A 21,056-nucleotide genomic window follows, 5' to 3' on the forward strand; every position below is an offset into this window, starting at 1 on the left:
ATTGTTTTGCATGCAATCGTTTTATGAAACCAGGTGTTGTGACAATGGCTGTTAAGTGGTTTGCTCTGAGTAAAGACTTACTTGTTTTATAATTTACAAATTTCCAATTTGATATTGTAGTTGAAATGTTATGTATATTTTAAAAGCAACAACAGCACTGAAACACAAGTCAGAAGCTTTCAGGATTTTTTGCATTGCTGTTTCACAAATAATAGATGCAGTGACCTCTTAAATGTACTGCACAAACCCAGGGTGTCCTGTGTAGAATAGGAGTGTTAAAAATAGAAAAAAATGCACTGACATTATTGCAGCTTTTTCACAGATGTTGGTGACCTGGAAAAGATGAGTGAGTTATGGTCTATGAAGGACGTTAGTTGATAACAGATAGAAGCCGTACTCTTTTATCCTTTTAATTATTCCTCTGTGAAGTGTAGATTCCATGTTCTAAGCTTTAAGGGTTGACCTGGGGGAATATGGATGGAGAGAAGGGTTTTTTGTTGTTTTTTTTTTTTAATGACTGTCTATAGCTCTTGTTATGCTTAAGTAAACAGTAAATCCTAAATTGAGTTTATTCAATCATGATTTTCATTAGAAAGACTTTCTTAAGCTCTGGGGTTGGTTTTTTCCACTGCTAACTCCATTTTTGGTGACAAGCAGTTGATTAAGAATCTTGACTAACATTACATGCACTCTTGAAATTAGATGTTCATGAATTTGACAGAAATTCATGCAGTTCTGGTATGTTCATTCATCCTGTGCTTTTCTTCATGTGATCTGAATGATTTCAGCAAGTGCTTGTGATCATTGAGTCAAGAGAACACTCTAGCTACGCTTCTGTCCTCATAAAGAATAAATGCCAGCTTGATGAAGTTCATCCACAAAACTTTTTGTCAGTAAAAATGAATTCTGAGATTATGAAAAGAATGAAGAAGGTTTTTAATACACTTTTTTAAGACAATCTTTAAACAAAAGCTGAAAATATTTTCCAGTATGTCTAATACTGATGTCATGTGAACTGCATTGCAATAACTTTCTATTCTCCAGAGACTAACATGTGACCGTGAATATTGTCCCATGGCAGCTCCTCAGTATTCCTGAAAAAAGTATATGTGATGTCTTAAAATTGGAATTCTTACAGCTCTCTGGATCTGAAGAAACTCAGCTTCACCTTTTCGGTTGTCTGCAAAGCTGTCTGTCTTAGCCAGTTAGCCTTTAACTTAAGAAGACAGTACTGAATTGGTTTTAACTTGGGAGGCTATTTTTGAACTTGTAATATTTTCCGTGGGGAAAGTCTAAAGGCAACCTTGGATCTTGGATTCAGTAGACTCCAAGGTGGATGGATTTTTTTTTTTCCCTGTTCTTTTTATTTTTTTTATTTTGAGCTTTTCAGTTTCAGAAATTCTGTACAATCCCTCACTGGTTTTGACCTTATTTAAAAAGCGCTTTCTATTCGAGATAAGTTTCTAAGATTGAGAAGTGAAGTTCAGGTGGTAACTTCCCATCTGATCTTTCTTCAAATATTGTATCTCAAAGTTCCTGAGAGCTATTAACACTCTGAGCCTCCTGAGAGAGGTAAAAGAGCATAAAAGATTGTCTGCAAATGAAAGTGAGATTACTGTTAGAGTACAGCATGAGGTAGGTGAAGTTCAAACAGAAATTTATTGATTTGAAGATTCTGGTTAAATGAAAAATTCTAGTATACTCATTTGAAGATAGGACTTGCTTTTCTGAGCCTGAGCCAAAGGCTTATTAAAAAAATCCCTCATTCACATTGTTTGCCTTCACTGATGTGGCTGATTTTGGGCAGTTGGCCCCTTTTTTTTTAAACATGAAACAAGCAGCAACGTTACAGATTGTTTGATAGCTCTTCTTTTCCCCCAAACTCAGACACTGCTCTTGAATTCCCAGAATTGGTTCTTGGTAGTATATGCTGAATTGTTGACAGGGTATTACATTCATTTCTACTTCTTCTTGTTGCTTATAAATGCTGTTGAGAAGACTCACTAAAGTGACTCCAGAGCTATAAGCTCGAGTGGTAAAACAGAGCTTTCACGTCTTTCAAAGTTTCAAAAAGTATTTGTTTGCAGGTTCCCTTTATAGATACGGCATGGATTCTACAATGCAATGTTAAGATAAAAGAAAAGTTACAATGAACAGAAAAGTTTTGAGACTTGGCAAAGATGTCACTGTGTTTTGATTCTTTCCAGTATCAAAAGCCTCCTGAAACCAAGAGCTGTACTACTAACATAGGCAACTTTCTTAATATTTGGAAGCTTGGAAAACTAAAACACGGACGTGGGGTATTTTGGTCTCCAGTGGCTTGCTACCTGCTTCCTCTACATCCTTACTGATAATTCCATTCCCTAATAGTTTTTAAGTGAAGAATGGACATGTCCGGTCTATTGAATGCCAGTCCATTTTCACTGACAGGTAGCTTTGAGAAGTTGCCCAATATTGTGTAGTAGATCAAAACACCTGACTGCTTCATAGCTTTGGCCAGGCACTTACAAAAAAACTACTGCATCTACTAAAGGGCACAGTAATGCTTATGTATGCAAGAAACACATGCACATAGTGCTTGAAAGGCAGCAATAGATTAAGGCAACAATAAATTAAGAACTTGGTGATAAGCTACAGAGCCCTCAGATGATAGTTAGATTTGAAGGAGTTAAAAGTAACCACGTCCTAATTTGTATTTGGAAAAGCTGAAGAATTTCGGAGGAAGAAAGCTCTGACTGGTTTGTTCCCAATGTGAGCTTTTTAATTTTCATGTGAAAAATATGTATTTGTTCTGATCAGGAACTGAGAGTCTTTGTGCATCTCTTGATATTTTAATTAACTAACTTCTTCTGAAATTACAGGCAAACACATTAATTGAAATATTTTTAATTTCTAGGTCTCATCAGTTGCTTTTGAAGTTCTGGCAATTATAATTGTTAATGTACTTGGTCTTCCACAGATACTTTCATCTGCTTCCACAGATACTTTTATCTAAATATTATTGTTTACAGGAAGACACTGACTTAACATTATGGAGTAAACTCTGTTGTGAAAAACTGTTTCAAAGTGGGATTGCACTGTTAAAGCCTCTGTAGCCTTGGCAAAAAGACTTCTTCCCTGGGTCTGAGACCGATAACACACTGTGACTCCATCAGGGCCGCTGGTGGAGCGTGGTCCAGGTAAAACCAGGCATGCTCTGGTGACGAAGAGTCTTATATCTGCCTGGTGACCTGTATTCCTCTGCTGCAGTACAGTGGTGGTAAAAGGAGGGCATTAAACATTTGCGTATTTCTGTGTCTGCTGAAATTGTGCACTTGCAGGATCTGGGCCAGTTTTGTCTAGAGTCAACTAAGTTGAGTACTGACATTTTTTTTGGCAGGGGTGAACAGCCTTTCCCAGTCACTGAGTGCCAACTCGCTGATCGCGAACACGCTCGTCTATCTTGACCTCTCAGGGAACGCGCTCCGCGGTGATGATCTCTCAGTAAGCACTTTCTTCTCATTTGGGAGTTAAAGAATGGATGCTTTAATTAATTGTTAAGAGAAAGACAAAGACATTTTGTTTAGGTCCTTTTTTACCTTCATTTCAGTACGGTTCTAGTAGGGATAGAAAATAACATTTTGATCTCTACTCTTCAGTATGTAGTCAGAGAATTAAATTGCCCCACGTGACTAAGCAAATCCACATAATTTTAGTTCATGCTTTTAGTCCTTGGCTTCTACAGATAAATGAGAAAACTGCAGATGTGCCACTTGTTTCAGTGGACTTACTATGCTCCCTGAGTTCTGTTTGAAAGTGACCAAAACACAAATAAAAAAAACCTCATCATCTTTTCAGTGATAAGTGTTTCATTGGAAGGTTCAAAACAAATGGTTTATTTTGATTTGGAAAGACTTAATTTCTGGTTTTCAGTTTTTGGGTTTTTTTTATAAATAAATCTGTGTAGCTCCTTGACACATGCTGTTGAAGCTCATGATTCTTTGAAGAATGTAATTATTTTTAAAATTCCTTTGTTCAGTTTATCAGTCGCCATAGAGCTGCAGTGCTATTTTCTCCAAACCAAAATCCACTTAGTTCTCAATTTGTATGTATTCATTTTTTGACTGTTACATCCGTATTTCTCTCGCATCAAAAGCTGTGTGCATGTAAGTGTCAGGTTTTGAATTCTTTAAGTATTGAGCATCTAAAATATGCAACACTAGAGTCATCCGATCTTACCATTTAAAGTGCAGTCAGATATGACTGTGTCCACAGATCTTACTAGTTTCAGATTCATCAGCATATTCAGAGAACTAATCTTTTCAGACATAAGAGGTGAAAGTTTCAGTGGGACAAGAGGATTTAAAAGGTAGCAAACAAATAGTTAAATGTAAATAAAGACACACAGTAAATTACTCTTTAAAAGAGAATAACAGCAAATAATGTAAAAACAAAAAGTAAAATAAAATGTACGACTTTAATAAGCAATACTTAAAGAAATCTGATGCCTACTCACAATATCTTAAGGAACATAAATACAAAAAGTAGGGCTTTTCTTAGCCTGTCAGAGAGAGAGAGATGGTTCAAAGAAAAAGATTATTAACACTGAGATCTCTTAATCTGTGGAACAGTTTTCCAAGAGGAGTAAGGAAATCCTGTGATTTAGCAATTAAAATAAACCCTAGCAAAGCACAGGGAATTTTAAAGCAGGGACCTTTCTGGCACTGTAGGTATAGGGGCTAAATGACCTAATTTTTAGAAAGATGGATCTGTTAGAAATGTTGAACATGCTCTGTTTGGCTGGATTTCATGTGGAGTTGTTCCATGTTTCTGTGAATTAGGTCATACTTTTATCTCTCTGTGTTGTTCTCTGAGACTAAAAGAAGCCCCAAATAAAACAGCGTATAGTAAGTTTTACATGCACTAACATTTATGTGGCATATCCTATGCAGTACTGAAGCCATCAATATTAAAATCTTGTTACCTGTTCTGTATTCTCCCTTAAGCCTTTTAATGCACTACTGATACGAAGAAATAACCATGGGCTTCAGACACAAATTAGTTGCTCCCCTCATGCTTAAGGGGGCTGGCTTAAATTTACAAACCAATCAGCCTTTCTGAAATACAACAGCAATCTGAGTGACATTCCAAAGTATTTCTAACTAAATTGATGATCATTTGCTGTGAAAGTGAATTGCAAGGTGACTTGTGCGTTAAGAGTAATGTTTGGTAAATGTAGCCTTAGCACCATTTTTTTCCCCGTTATTTAAAAAAATGATAGCTTTCAAATGTAAAGCAAGTTGTATTGATTAGGTGAAAAGAAGTTTCAGACACAGCTCTTGTAGCGCAGTTTTATAATAAAAACCTAAAATGTAATGAGAAGTAGCTATCCAGTAATTGGTGTCACAATATCAAAATTAACATGGATAATTCTTTTTTTTTTCCTCCATTAATTACAGAGCCTGTACAATTTTTTGGCCCAGCCAAATGCCCTTGTTCATCTGGATTTATCCAACACGGAGTGTGCGCTAGATATGGTAAAGATGTTTTATGTGGATATTCAAATACCAAGGAAACATTCCCCACCCTCTATCCCTAGGTACTTTTCTGGGTTAATATAAACTAAAATCAATCTTCTTTGTTTTAAACCAGGTGTGTGGAGCCCTCCTTCGTGGATGTCTTCAGCATCTAGCTGTCCTTAGCCTCTCCAGGACTCTCTTTTCTCACCGGTACAGCTTAAATGCCATTATTCTCAACTCCTGCAATATTTTGTTTTATCATTTCTTCATTTCATGTTGCACCTTTCTTTTTAAGAAGAAACCTAAAACTTTATAAAAGTCTTGGAAGTCTTAATGCTCTATGAAATAGGTCTTATTTATTCCAAGCAAAATATTTTCATTCCCTTTCTGCTCTTTGCTAGATGGCTGTAAAATAAGCTACCTTGTCTAATACGTTTTTTGTGATACTGGTGCAGTGGAAAGTCTATATATATATCTTTTGTCTCTAAGAGGCATAATATCAGGCTTTGAAGTCTGACTGACTTGACTGCCCTTTAAATTTCACTTTTAAAGTTTGTGTTTTTCATGATTTGATGATAGTTACAAATGCTTTTTTTCTTTTTTTGTCCTTTTCTGGGAGGAGGACCCTTTGAAAGTCTTTGAGACTGAACATTGACTTTGTAGAATACTTGCATTGTAGGAAATATTAATGTTAGCTTCTATCTTCTTCAAATCAGTGTCTTGGGTCCATGTTAGAGATGATACCTAATTGGGGATAAGCTACTCCAGCACTGAGTAATTATTTCTAGTGGTGAAAAGGCGCTTTCGGGGGTTTTGTAATGTCCTGTTTGATCTTCTGCTCATAACGTATAAGTATGTTCACTGTTAACCAGACCTAAATGATCATTCTTTGTAGTTCACCAAACAGAAGCTAGATAGTAATGTCTTCTGTGCAGCAGTGCAATGCTGAGGATTGTTTGTTGAATCAACATTGTGATGACATTATATTTCTAAGCTAATTGAGAACCACTGATTACAGAGCTGTTGAAGGTACAGCAAATTAAACATGTAAAAGATCATTACAATTCTGACAGCTTGCATTCCCTATTTATTGGAATGAGGAGTGTCTAGATGCTACTTCTTAATGAATTTGTTTACTTACAGAAAAGGAAAAGAAGTCCCTCCCTCCTTCAAACAGTTTTTCAGCAGCTCACTTGCTTTGATGCAGATTAATCTTTCGGGAACTAAGCTCCCTCCTGAGCCTCTAAAGTAAGAATTTCATTTCATTTTCTGCCATTGCCTAAAACCTAGTTTGCATTGTTATTATGTGAGTACCTCATGTTAAAAATGAAGGGGAAAGGGTTTTTGCTTTTGTGTTTTTTGTTGTGGTTTTTTTTTTTTTCCTCCATTGTACATTATCAATATTGCAAGAGTGAGTTTCATAATGATCACACCTTCAAGAAATGTTGTTTCCATCTCACAGTTGAGACTCTTAATTGTATTTTGTTCTGTGGAAATGTCACAGCTGTTTAGCTTCCATCAACATTTTTTTTTGTGATATATTTCTTACTTTGTGGCTTACAAACAAAACTGTTTGCTTCACAGTAAAATGGGATTATGTACTTGCGTGAGTGCCATTCCATCGAGACTGCAGGATTGCAACAGCCATTAAGAAACTGAAGCTGTTGCAATGCTTGGGAGGAGAGACCTATTGCACAGAGCTATGCCTTCCTTTTAGGGGGAGAGACGATGGCAGCAACTTCTAGGAATGCTAAGTGTAATGCGTCTCTTTGCTGTATGTCACCCATCCTGTGGCTAACAGGTTCTGGTGTTGTGGACTGGGTACTGGAGAGAAACTCTACTTACAGCCTAGTGCAGGCTGAGGGAAATTGTGGAGCACTGTGTCGCCCTTCCTGTGACGTGTGTGGTTTTGAACTGTGATGAACTTTCCAGACATAAAATTTAAAGGTGTGATTTAAAGTCAAGATAGATCTCAATAGATAGGTCTAATCTAGATAGCTCATTCTGTGATTCTGGCAGAATCCTTGTGTTTACTGGGCTAAATTAAAGAAAGGGCTCTTTCCAGAGTGTCAGCTTGCTAGCTAATGTGCATTAAAACATACATAACTGGTAGACACCTAGACGTGTTCACTAACCATTTCTGGGAACACACCTTCAAAATCCTAATCTGTACACAGATATATATATATATGTTTATGTGTATGTTTGTATACTTGTGTGGTTGGGGGCCTGCCTCCTGAGGGAGAACAGAGAAGGGAAGTGGGCAGTAGCTCAGCGGGGGAGTAGCTAATGAATGGGAGTTGATGGCAAAATCAGAGATGTGGGATATAAAGAGTAGTCAATTCCAGATGGAAAGCTTTTGATACAATCTGGGGGAAGCTAAGGGAGAGAAAAGTGACAAGTGCCACACGAGAGAGAGTAGTGTATGTTGTTTTGGGATGTTTTTTCTTAATGCAATTTGACATCGGAGAGAACGGTACAATATGATGCTTAAGTAAGATGCACTGGTTTGAAATCAATATTCAGCTGCAGGAGCCTGTCGTTTTAGCTCTGATCTTTCACTCTGTTCTGTGTGATGCTCTTGCTTGCTGTCTTGCTTGGTTAGACTTTGCTAGGAATAGGAAGGTGTGGTACTGATGTGTTTTCAAATAGAAAGTGGTTATTGAGAAACACATTGGTTGAATCTGGCGAATTTAGGGCTATTGATTCTGTGGTGGAGGGCAGCAGGGAGCTACAGTTAATGAAGCAAGAAGAACAGAGGATGTACGTGACTAATACAGAAGACAATCTTATCAGTGCTACAGGAAAATAAGAGTGCTGTGAGATGTTGAATATATCTACACAGATTAGAAAAGGTGAGAAGCCCCAAACACTAAGGTTCGTATTTAGCTCTTCTCCTTGGTATGTTGAGTATGTCCTGGGGTGTGAGGAGTTCTGGCAGGTGAGTGCTCTACAATTGTCTGTGCTCATGGAAGAAGTTACTGTATTCATTTATCCCAAATAACTGTGACCCCTTGATCTGTGAGCTGTTCAGCGAACGAGATCTTCCTAGTCCTTTTCAGCCAAAATGATCTGTGTGAGCAAAAACCCACTCTGTTGATAATGTTTAAGCTAATCTGGCTCAATTTGACTGAATTGGGTTAGAGGGAGTACTCGCATGACTGGTGTGGGTGGAAGTGAAGAGGCAGTGATGGGTAGTATAGGATGAGCTGGGAGCAGAAACCCCTTTCGCCAGCACAGACAGCTGCAGAAAGGAGCACCTGCCCAAAGTCTGGCTGGGCACAGATGGTCTCAGGGTGTCCATACCACTCTCAGCTGACTGGTATTTTGGCATGGGCTTCTTTTGTTTTGTTTCGATGGCAGTGGTCACCTCTGACCAAAAAATTAATATTTTTTGGTAGTTTCCTTGATGTGATTTTTCTCTGACCTGAGGTTTTTTCTTCAGTCTGAGCTGAGTGTATTTTACAACAGTACGGGGAACTATGATCTGCAGTACACCTTGCTTTCCTCTCAAACCCTGTATGACTTGACTAATATGCCTCAAAAGCATCCTGTGGAAGTTAATCTGGTGTTTAAAGGACTGAGGGTGTGCTGTGTCCTGAGGCAGCTGCTTAGCCTTTTGATCTTAACTGTAAGAAATCACAAAACTTCTACAGAACAATCAAGATCATAGGATTTGTTAAAGACAAGAAGATGGAGGCACCTTTTTTCAGACAGACTTATTTGTCATTACCAAGTTTGCAACAGCACGATTTCTAGAAGGAAGAATAAGAATGACGTAGTGTACGATAATAGTACTTCTCTGGCATCTTTTGTCAGTGCATGTCAAGAAGGTTTTGACAATGTGGGCCTTGGAACTGTCCTGTGACAAAGGAGAAGTTCCTGTTTGTGTCCGTGAACCAGGGGTCTCCGAGTTGCATGTGTGATTGAAGATCAAGCCTGCCTACAGGAAAAAAAAATAGATAAAACACAGATACCTGACATCCTGAGTCCCACATTCACCTAATCATTTGTTATTTGATTTCTTTCTTATCAACTTCCTTGAGATCAACAGTTGTGATATCATAGGATCATTCTGTGATATGTTTCTATGTATGTTTAATTGCATATGCTATTTAATTGTGTATGTTTAATTGCATATGCAAACTCAATGAGTTTAAAGATACTGGTTAATCAGTGCAGTCAGCGGAGGAGATGAACTTAGTTCTAGCGTGATGGACCTCTTAATATAAGTCAAACCTTTCAAGGAGGAGGTTTGCTAATAAAGCTGTGCTGCGAGCATGCCACAAAGTGAGTTGGGAAAGGGTGCTTTTAGTTCTTGCGCATAGTTAATGTAGTTAATGTTACTTTGCAGCTTGCTCTTTTTTTTTTTTTTAAACTGAGTGAAGCAGTTTTTACTCTCTTTTCCTTGTTTAAGTGTATGTTGGCATTTTTGTTCATTTACACACATTGCCAAAAGTTGTATTTTGATCTGTCAGTGCTATAGCAAGACAAGTTTCTGATACACTTCTCATGCAAATGCTAATTACAAGGCCAATTCTTACGTTCTGCATCTAGCATAGTTGACAAGACCTTTCATGTATTGCCATGTGTGATTTAAACATAGTGGCTAAGTATAATTATGTCTGTCTTCAGTGCCTTTGAATACTGGTGATTTTTCATGACAAAAAATTGAGAAATCATGAGATTTTCTTAGGATCAGTTTATAGGAAAGAGGTTAGGAAAAAAAAAACTTTTTTTCTTCCTGTAAAGAAAGTACATTTGAAGCAGCACTGTCTCTCTTTTTTAATCTACATTTTTTTCATAGCTCCACCGTATTTTTTATGTTGCCTCAAAATGTTTAGAAAGTTCTTTGGAAATTTATCATCAGCCAGACTAACTTTGAATACAAGCATGTTTGGGAAGGAAATATAGACAAGAGTAATCTAAAAATTTGTAAAAACTGTGGCAGAGCTTTCACATTTTTTTCGAAGTCTGTATATTAATAGCTTAAGTAGTAAATAAGCACAATCTGTTTGCCTTTGTTAACAGCGAAGGTCCGATTAACGCTTATACCTGCAGGGCAGATTATAAATAGGTTTAAATTAAAAACCTTCTTGGGGCGCACACATTTTGAATATGGCTTTTACACACTACTTGCATAGCAAGCGTGTAGGCAAATGGCTCAGCGAAATGAATTGTCTTTTATCTCCATGCATCAGTAGTTTGGATTCTGTTCACTTGCTTTTGGCTGAAACGAAGTTTGGGGAGGAAGTCCTTCTGTTTCTCTGTTCAATTACCAATTCAAAGCAGCGTCTATTCTAAAGATACTAGAAGGTATACACAGATTGTGTTTGCTCCTTCTTTAAGACACATACTGTTGTGCTTTCTGATTTGGCAGTATTAATATAAATGTGATATTAACACTAACTTTTATAGGTGGAAACAAACTTCTGTAAGGCTTTAAAGGTGGATTTATGAAAATCATTATAAGCCATTGCTACACCTGTCTGCCATTCTGCCTAAAGACAAAGGATACTATTGTCTGGGAATATCATTTTGAAATCTGTAAATATTTCTTGGGTTGCAGAAGTGGAGAATTTTGTGATATTGAACATGATCCAGTGTTTGAGTGTTACAGGCACTGTGCCTGGCTGAAATGGCTGGCTGCACTGCTTCTTGCATATATTAAAGACTCCATTTTTTCCTGAATTTTTGGAAAATCAGTTAGTGTGGTTGTACAACAGAAGACTCCTTTTGTAATCATTTGATGCTCTTTGAAAGCAAATGTTGAAGGAAATTCTTCTGTGATAAATGTTATTAAATGTTGATGTAGCATTAGCTTTACAGTTTCTTTATTAGCCTTGCATCCCTGCAGTTTTTGAAGCTGCTGGAGTGTTCTAAGTGTGGCAGGTTTGTGCTGCCATTGTCATTTAAGAAATAACTGCTCAGCTGGTGTGGTTTTGTTTTGAAATGGTTCTTGCATTATGGGTGATCGCTTAGATGATGATGTAAAGCTGCTTTTTTTCTTTTTTTTTTTTTTTTAAAATCGTTCTAAAATTGATCTTTTTCAGAGCGCTTTTATTAGGCCTGGCTTGCAATCACAATCTGAAGGAGGTGTCTTTAGATCTCAGTAGCTGTGAGGTAAGGAATATTTACCAGGATGTGTTCAAAAGATGCAATGATGTGGAATTAGAGTTCCCGTGAAGTCCGCTGGGCGAGATATTCTTCCTCTGTAGACAAAAGTTGTGGGAAAGGTAGAACTCAGAGAAGCAGTTACGGTAAAAATGAGCTGCTGTGTCTTACAGCATCCTAAATAATGAGCACAGAGGTTCAAAGCACCTGCAGCCCCTGCTTGGCAAAACCTTACAGATACGGAGCCAACACGCTCTTTGCTGCTTGGCAGCTTCTGCTCTCTGGTGCTGTGATGACACAGGACCCTGCAGCTGGACTTTCCAAGGTGTCCAAATTTGAATGGGATTTCAGGAAGCTGCATGCCCTGAAGGCGTGTCTGTGGTTTGTCTTCCTTCAAAACCGGAGACATACTTCCTCTTCTGCAGGTTTGCTTTTTAACCTTGGGAGAAATTCTGCTTTCCTAATCAATTATCAATTCAGGCCAATAGGGCACTTCAGTAAAAGTTGATTGAAGCACACCATTAACATAAGAGGCACTGTGCAAATGGCTTTAAATAGCTCAAGAATAAATAAAAACAATTGTGGCAGCTTGATTTGCTTTATCTCGTTTCCTCTTGCTTCTCTGTGCTTTGCTATGCACTTTGTTTCTCAGGATTGTCCATACTCTTGCAGGATGATACCTGCGTGGCTACAGCTTATGAGAAAAGATCAACCATGACGCTGGGGAGCCAGTGAAGCAAAGTTAGATAGAGAACCATGTGGGCTCTTGCCAAAACCAACATGAACCAGCTTAGGCTTAGGCCTTCTCTAGCTGAGCAGCCACCTTTTCCTTTTTAAGCTGCAAAGAAAGTCTCTCACTTGTTAGGCAGATATTTGCAAGTCCATCACCCAAGTATTAACAGTTCTGGAAGTGCCTTTCAAATGCAATGGTTTCCCTTTAAGTAGAAAACATCCAATTTGATGAACATGTTGAGGTGCAGTAATCCTTGCCTTAGGTTTGTGGCTGATTGCTTTTGGAATGCGCACACATTTCCTTATGAAGAAAAAAACCGAATCATTGTGATTGCGTTTCATAGTTTGTTTTGATATTTTAGTATTTTAAAAAGTGGTATTACTTTGAAGAGCACTACAGGTAAATTCCAAATAGAAAAGCTTTCAAGTCAAGTGCATATGCTTCTGACTTTTGAGTAGAGAGATCAGACAGATGATAATTTTTCTTTCACAGAGAGGAAGGAAAATGGAGGATTAATTAAAGTAACAAAAATGAAGTCCTGTAATCATAACCTTAAAAGAATAAATCAATAAAACACAAACATAAGTAATGAGAGTATAAATTATCATGTAAATCAACAAGGGCTGACAGGTGTGAAAATGTTATCCTTTCATTGAACAACCCCCAGGATGGGATATGGAGGAGCCCTTCGAGGAGCCATTAGCTTTATAGAACACCAAAGAACAGCCCAACTCACGGTGTTGCATTCCCGTAGCTGATCCCTCCAAACTGACAGCACTTCCTTAGATCCTTCCCTTAACATTTTTTCACATCACTGAGCTTTATCCATTCTCACTTCATAAGAAGAAGTTATGCTTCCACCAGCAGAAGCATTGATGTGCCGGGAGCTGGGAGTACTTTCCGTGGACCCAGCACCTCAGGGTCCTGCTCCACCTCTCCTTGACCCTCTCTGAGCTGGGCAGGGTAATCTGCACCCAAAAACGGAGCTGTGGGAAGCTCGGAGCCAGTGACCTGCACTACTCCCAGTTCCTGCGGGCACACGCTGTTAGGAGGCTAGAAAGCTGATGCTTCAGCTTTGTCCTCCTCTTTCCTACATCAGGCAAGCTGTACTCAACTATGGAAGGATAAATCTCTCTGTTCCTTCCCTCTCTCACCACTCTTCATTTGCTCCCATAATTTTCTGGTATATTAACTCCAAGCTTAATCATTTTATATTGCTTGTTTGTTTGGTTTTTTGTTATTTTTACTATGAAAATTACATTTTTATTTCTACCTGCTCAGCACTGATGTATTTCACTCTTTTCCCTTCTGCTTCCCTTAGCTTGGTCACTGTGTAAGTACCCTCCATGCTTTACCTTAATTATTAAACCAGTCAGCAGCTTTGTTTACCCTTCCCATATTGGTACCTCATAGCTTTGAACACGCTTGGCATTTTTAATTGTTGAAGGGTTGTTCTTCATTTTCTGCATAAAAGCTTGTATTAGTAGTCTCAGAAGTATGTCATATCAGAGATGTTGCAGAGGGTTTTTTTTTCTTTAGTATCACAGTCCATGTTGATGAATAGCCCTCCCAATTAATCTCTGCTTTTATATATATATATATATATATAAAAAATTCTAATACAGTTGGAATAAATTTTGATCCTAAAGGCCAAGTTGTTGTCATCACCCTCGGATTAAATAGATATCACCATTTGTGCACATGAAATGTTTGTGAATTTAAGATTTTGAATGTAGAGTTATCAGTACAAGACTGAAAGCTGCTCTTGAAAAATTGTCCACATCAACCCTCAAAGGATATATAGCGTAAGCATTTGGAGTCTATTGTGAGTATAATTTTAGTGTATCGAACTTTTACCATACCAACAACCAATCCAAGACCACATATAATCTGCCAGTTCCATACATTCTGCAATAATAGATGTGCCACTGTGTCAAATGGGTGTCTTGTGGTGTCTCTCATGCTGAGAGAGCAGCACAGAGCAAAACTGAATGATTTTGGCATTCGTATAGCAAATGCTACAAATGCTCTTACAAAAATAAAGTCGAGTTAAAATTGCACCACTTCTGGCCCAAATACAGACTTTAATCTGACCACTTCTTGAGAGGATAGGGTGAAGGATAGGTAGGCTTTGTTTTATGCAGAAGAGGAAAGGTGCTTTCAGTTCTGTATCTCTTACACTTCCAGATGTGACTTACGATTTAGCTGTTGTCTTTGACCAGCACTGTTCTTTAAATGCTCAGACCAAGTTATTGTGCTACTTGTTAACCAATCGCATATCTCAAATTTTCTAAAAAGTTCCAAATCAAGCCTTTGTTGAAAAATACTTCCAGAAGGCATTGGTGGTTCCTTAATTCTAGCATGGGTAAAAGAGACTGTTCACAGAAATATCAGCAGGTTAATTCAGGATATTTAGCCTAGAAAATAGACCAGGTAAAATATTACTCATTTTTTTTATGCACAGGAGGTGAAAAGGCTATTTCATGTTTGAAAAAGCTTTCTGTTTTTTTGAAGCAAGGAAAGTGAAAATGGAAAATGTGAAAATAGAATATTTGCAGAACTTTCCCCCTCTTTTGAGTCTTTTTCTGGGGGATATTCGTAAAATGAAATGCACTTTGTATAGTTTGCGTAGCTGCAAGAAATAAGAAAGTGCTTTTGCTGCTTTGGAAAAAAAATCTGTTGCGTTGTTTAATTCAGTAGCATTAGTAAATAAGTGTGTAAGCTTTCATAACTTTGATTCTTAATGTTGATGTTTTCCCCTAGGCCATTTCATTGCTTTTTCATTAAATCCTGACGTTTCTTTTAAATTCATGTAATATTTCAGATTAATAATATCCTAATGGATACTTTCCAGCTAGGCATTTTTGTTATTGTTGCTGTTTTATGCCTATTTTTAAATTAAGAATAATGTAAGTTAGTGATTTCTCTTGTTTAGGGTCTTTTGTGTCCATTTTACAACTGGATTATTTAAATTTTCTTTGCAGTGACAGGGAAACATAATTTCATTGGTTTTTTTTTTATTGTTATTATTTGCTATTCTTCTTCGATCTGGGCACCCTAGCATTGTGCTAAGAGCTGAAAGAAGATGCTGACTGTAAGACATGACTGTAGTTGAATTCAAGGGTGACAGTGTTGCATGCTTATAGGCTGGGCTAAGGTTTTTGTTTGTTTGTTTTCTTTCCCCTCTCACTGGACATTGGAAGTGTCCTGGCCCTTTCATGTAGAGAACTCACACCAAAGTCCTGCAGTCACTGCCTAGCACAAGTGCTAAAGGATTTGTTGTGTTTACACCATTTAAATCTTTTCCTGATATAACTGCTGAGCAGTAGTTTTGAGAGAAGGGAAGGAGAGTCCCTTTCCTCGTTTAAGTACAAATACTGACAGTGAAGGATGAGAATAGTGGGAATGTGTGCATAGGCTGTCATTTTGATGTCTATAACTTCTGTTGCTGTTAGTTTTGCCTCTGGTAGTGCCTTCTGTATTCACAAAGCTCCTACCGCTGTTTTCTGTGTGATTGTGAAACCATAACTAGTTTGCAAAAATGGATGTTGTTTTGTCTCTAGTTAAGATCGGGAGGTGCACAAGTCTTGGAAGGATGCATAGCAGAAATACACAATATCACCAGCCTAGATATTTCAGACAATGGTAAGTACACAGAACAGGAATGGAGGGTCATGCAAGTCGAGAATCCAAGAAACGTTTTTTTTTTTCAGCTCACTGTGTAATCAGGGATGGTCGCTCTTGCTTTATAATTATTGGTCATGTTGATTATGGAAATGTCTCAGACCATGAACTCTTATTGCTATAAAGTGTATAAGAAATGTTAATAGACTAACTGTACCCTGAGAAGTTTATGTTGTTTGAGATCAATGTAACACAGCAAAATAAATGGATGGCAGCAAGTGTCATGTTAGATCTAGAGGGGAAAGTGAGTTTAAGTGCAAGAGGATGAGAAGCTAAATGAGAAATTAGAAGTGTAGCGAAAGAACAAAGGGAAGGACTGGGTACAAAACAAAGCTGAGGTCGTGACACTGAAGAGCAAGAGAGGGAAATTTGGAGCAAACGGTCAACCAGCTTCGGGTCAGAGAAGGCCTGTTTGAGTCTTTGGAAAAGTCTTGAACTATTCCTTCTTTGGAGGCTTTGTGCTTCCTAGCTGGGAATACCGGCTGGCTTCTCACCTTGCAGACTCAAAGTGTAGATGTATGAACTGGAAGAATTCACCTGCTGTGTTTGCCCCGCTAACAGCCAAATAGTAATTAAAAAAAAAAAAAAAAAATTATTGTGGAAGTATTTCAGAAAGAGATACCCAGTACAGTTGAATGCCCAAGAAAGGTGGATGGATTGGCAAGTGGAAAGCTTTGGGAGCTACTAACTCAGCCCAATTATGTAAACAGATTTATTGTTATAAAGAAAGATAGATATTTGACATCTAAATTGTCCTGTGGATCTGCATCCTAAATCATTGTAGTCTAACTGGTGGACTCTTCAAATACACCACTAGTTTGGGAATACAATACTACAGCAAGTTATTTTTCTTACTCAGGAGCAGAATAAAATTTGGCTTGTTTTTCAGGTCAGTTTATTCATAGCCTGTTATATTAGTCTTTTTGCACTTGAAGGCTTTGAGACCTTGTTTGGTACACAGCTCTACTGAGACTACATCGCGATTAGCATGGTCTCAAAACTCTCAAAGGAACTTTAGACTCTGCCTGACAATGCAGGGAACTACCCTTGGGTGGTTGGACTACAGCTAAGGGACTACATTTCTCTTCTGTGTTTCTGAGAGCTGCCTTCAGTGGCTGATTAGGATAGAGACTTAAAGGGCTCATTTTGGAGAAAGCATTTATTCTCGTAGAAAAAACAGAGGCAAAAAGTGAAAAGATTTAAAAATAGAAGAATGACAATTTTTCTAGAGCTCTTGGAAATTAGTGCACCGATATAGTTACTTGAATGAATATAGCATTAATAATTAGACCCTGTCTGGGTCTTTTGTGAAAATGTGTTTTAATTCTTAATCTAATCTGATTCTTTACAGGTCTAGAATCTGATCTCTCAACCCTTGTAGTCTGGCTTAGTAAAAACCGGTCGATAAGACACTTGGCGTTAGGCAAAAACTTTAACAACATGAAGTCCAAGTAAGGCTTTTCCTTCTTTTAAATAACGAGAGAATGGATGAGGAGAAGCTGCTGATTTCATCATCTTCCTAACTTTTCTTCCCTCAGAAATCTCACTCCAGTACTTGATAATTTAGTTCAGATGATTCAAGACGAGGATTCAGTGAGTATCTTTCTGCCTACTAACATCATGTGTATTTGTACCCTCACAGCCTATTTCTGATAATTTTCTTATATGTATTAATTTGCTGCATAAGATTTGATCATGATCCTGCAGAGGCACATCCAACATTTTGGGGTATTTTCCAAATAGTCATTTGGATTATGTGTAGCATGTAGGTGAACATTTCTTAGGGTAGTCTTAGGATCCATGCTTGTTAAAAAATATTCATCCTAAATAGATGGATGTGCGTAACCTGGTTGCTTTAGGTCTAGATTATACAGCCCTGTAGGCACAAGTTTTCAAAAATTTGCATCCTGATAGGCGATTACAACGGTAATGTTCTCTGGTTGGTGATACACCTTCAATAACAGAATTTTTGTTTTTAAATTTTTTTTTTTAATTAATAGAATGTACTGTTTCCTGATAGCTGTTCTTGGGTATTAGCTTTTTTTTTTTTTTGCTTAATAAAATGCAAAGTCACTGCAGTGGTCTTCTGGAACGCCTTTTTCCTTCAGAAGATGCAAATAAACTGTTCACTGTGCTGTTCTTTACTCTCAGTACATTAATCACAGGAGCAATTTCATAAAACCCTTTCAGAGTGCCTTGCAGGGATCCTTGCCCACTTTCTTCATTTCGGCCCTCTTCCCTGATTCTGAAGGACTTTAGTGGTTGGGTTTGTGTTCTTGCCTTACTTGGCATCCTAGTTTTGGTTAGAAAGGAGTCCTGAGATGCTCTGTGCTCTCATGCTTGTCAATCTTTGTTCATCTATTCTTGGTCCATCCTTTCTCCTTCATTACCTGTGCTAGTAACAAGCAAGCTCTGCTTTCCTCATTCTCCAGAAATAGCTGACTGTAGACTTCAGTTGTCTAAATACCTGCTATTCCTGTTGTCTTTATTGTCTCACCTGCAAGTTCACGGTCTCCACACTAACTGCTTGCTTATTTTTTCCTCCTATCTGTATCTGTACCCTGCAATTCAGAGGAGCACTTTTTACCAAGGTTTCCGATGTCTCCTTCCATACAAAGTCATTAGACCCATATCTGTGTTCATCTTTTCTTACTGCTTTGTTGTATTTGAAGTGATTTGTTGAACAAGTCCTCTCTCCTCTCTGTATCCTCTTAATTGTTGGTGGTGGTACTGTTTTTTCTTGATTCTTTGCCTACCTCCTCGCTTTATTCTTTAAAACGTGAGATGTCAGTGTGACACAGTGAGGTGCTGTGTACGGATACCAGAGCTGATTCCAGTTGAGTTAGCATCTGTAATGAAAGCTGTTAAGTCCTTGTTTGCACAAGTCAGATGGAGGATCGTGCCGAGAAGTGTATTGATAGATGTCCGTATTACTTCTTGTATCAAGCTAGCCTTTTCATGTTGTGGTGTGTGACCACCTCCTTCTGCTCTGTCTCCAAAGGGAATGCTGCAGGACTGTCGTCTCCTTCTCTCCTTTTCCTGTTGATATCATACTGGGGGGTATCATTTAATCAGATAGCACCTGCTTCTTCTCTGTGGACATTTATCTCTGTCCTGCCCTGTATCTTATGCTTAATCTTTCATAGCTGTCCTGAAGACTGTTGTGGCAAACCAGATTAATCACAAGCAAATGTAATTTAGTATGTTTTTTCTCAATTTCCTTCATCCTTTTGCTCTGTTGCAGGTGAACATTTCTTCCCACTCAGGCCATATCCTAAAAAACTCTCTTCAGCACACTCTGTGTCCTTTCAGTATGCAAACCTTCTTCTCAAACATGCTGTTGGGTTTTTTTTCCTATTTATATGACTATCCTGTTCATATTATCTGTTCTCCAGGATAAAAATTCCAACTTTCACCTTATTGTCTGTATTAAGTGTTGCAACCTTCAGTTTATCTTTCCTGGCTTCTGTTTTTGAAGCTTCCATGTCATAGAAAAAGTAGCTGCTAATTTGAATGTATCATTCTCGCAGCTCTCCCTCCCTTGTATCATCAGCTTCACCTTCTTTTAAGCGCTCCTTTTCTTGTCAGCCGTTGTTCCACTTTCTGCCTTTTCCGCAATCCAGTGGTCAGATCTGCTCCTGTAATTTTCACTCACCGTGTCTTTCCTGAACTAACCTACACAACACGGTGTGCAGTCTCATCCTGTTTTCAAATAATGTTACAGTGAAATAATCCACCAAAAAGTGATTTTAATTAGGTACTTGAAATAACTGTCCCTCCTCCATGTCATGCATTAACCTTTGGGATATAGCATGTGATCCTGTCGGTGTTACCCTGTCTCTTTTCTCCCCATGTTCTTTTTTTTTTCTTGTTAATCCTTTTTGGTGAAGGAATTGTGTTTGTTTCTGTCTCATCAGGTGCTAAAATCAGTCTGAAGCATCTCCTAGCAGCTAACGAGTTGAGAACGTAGGCTCTGTAGCACTGTGGGAAAAGCACATGTTGCAGGTGGCTGCCTAAGATTGTCCTCACTGTACCTCGATGCTTAGAAAATTCAAAGTTTCTACCTATTTTGATTTGGTTTGGAATCTTAAATGGGGTGGTCCTTGTTCTACCTTTACTACGCATTTACTGCCACAGGACATTAAAAAGTTATGATGGAACTGGAGAGAGCAGGGTGTGATGTTGCCCAGAGCGTACTGCTTGTTCAGTATTGCCTGCAGGCTCGTACAATTTAGGGAGCATGCGTTATCTGCATGGAAAGCTGAAGCAAGAGGCTTTAATCTAAAATAGTCATCTGCCAAATGCTGCTTCATGTATTTATACACACTTTAAATAGATCCGTTGCTGTGTTAATGTGAGTCATGAGTAAAATGATTTAAACAATCAATAGCTTGGTTTTATGACTGTAACAATAGAGCTAGGCACAAATGTAATTCTACACAATTTAAAAGCAGTAGTAGTAACCTACACAGCACATTTTCCCGGATGTTTAATATAAACAGAAAGGTAGTATTTAGGTGATTTTTTTATTTTTTATTTCTTCTGTTTTTAAGTAGATGTTGTACTGTGCAGGCTATGATAATGTATTCTTCCTGTGCCATTTCTTTTCTTGTTGCAAAAATTGATGTTACACTGCAGGTACATTGTATCATTACTCAGAGTAGTAGTCATTCCTGCATAGGTGCAGATAATTACTACAGTGCTGAGTGTCTTTAGGTGTTAGTTCAGTGTTTGTTGCAGAATTGGCCTTTTGGGGGTTTTAACAGCATTTTTGTTCTTAGGAGAACAAATTTAGCTTGATTTAAGAGTTACATGTTTTCCAGCAGTAGTATGACAAAGTCAGTTAATACAGTCATACAGTTTCTAATTCTGTTCTTTAAGAATTCCTGTTCCTTAAAGAGATTGTGCTAAGGCATCTTCACTGTATTGGCAAAGTATCTATTTTCTGCAGCAGGGACACTGAAGTGTTTGTCAGACTTCTGTTTTCTCAAAATGCAGCCAAAACCATTAAGTTGTTACAAGAAATA

The 21,056-nt window shown here is 38.0% G+C and overlaps 1 protein-coding gene across 1 annotated transcript in view; it reads left to right on the forward strand.

The window, feature by feature from the left end:
- LRRC16A (leucine rich repeat containing 16A) overlaps positions 1-21,056 on the forward strand; it is a gene marked incomplete at its 3' end in the record, with an annotated part of 74,837 nt that overhangs the window by 29,486 nt on the left and 24,295 nt on the right. Inside the window, exons 12-19 of the mRNA XM_009695680.1 lie at positions 3,380-3,483; positions 5,439-5,516; positions 5,632-5,708; positions 6,642-6,746; positions 11,552-11,621; positions 15,909-15,990; positions 17,381-17,480; positions 17,568-17,622. Of these exons, the coding sequence (XP_009693982.1) occupies positions 3,380-3,483; positions 5,439-5,516; positions 5,632-5,708; positions 6,642-6,746; positions 11,552-11,621; positions 15,909-15,990; positions 17,381-17,480; positions 17,568-17,622 (671 nt within the window). The remainder of the gene's footprint in view (positions 1-3,379; positions 3,484-5,438; positions 5,517-5,631; positions 5,709-6,641; positions 6,747-11,551; positions 11,622-15,908; positions 15,991-17,380; positions 17,481-17,567; positions 17,623-21,056) is intronic.

The sequence above is a fragment of the Cariama cristata genome, unplaced genomic scaffold (assembly GCF_000690535.1).
Source record: "Cariama cristata isolate BGI_N322 unplaced genomic scaffold, ASM69053v1 scaffold16822, whole genome shotgun sequence".
Classification (NCBI taxonomy): Eukaryota; Metazoa; Chordata; class Aves; order Cariamiformes; family Cariamidae; genus Cariama; species Cariama cristata.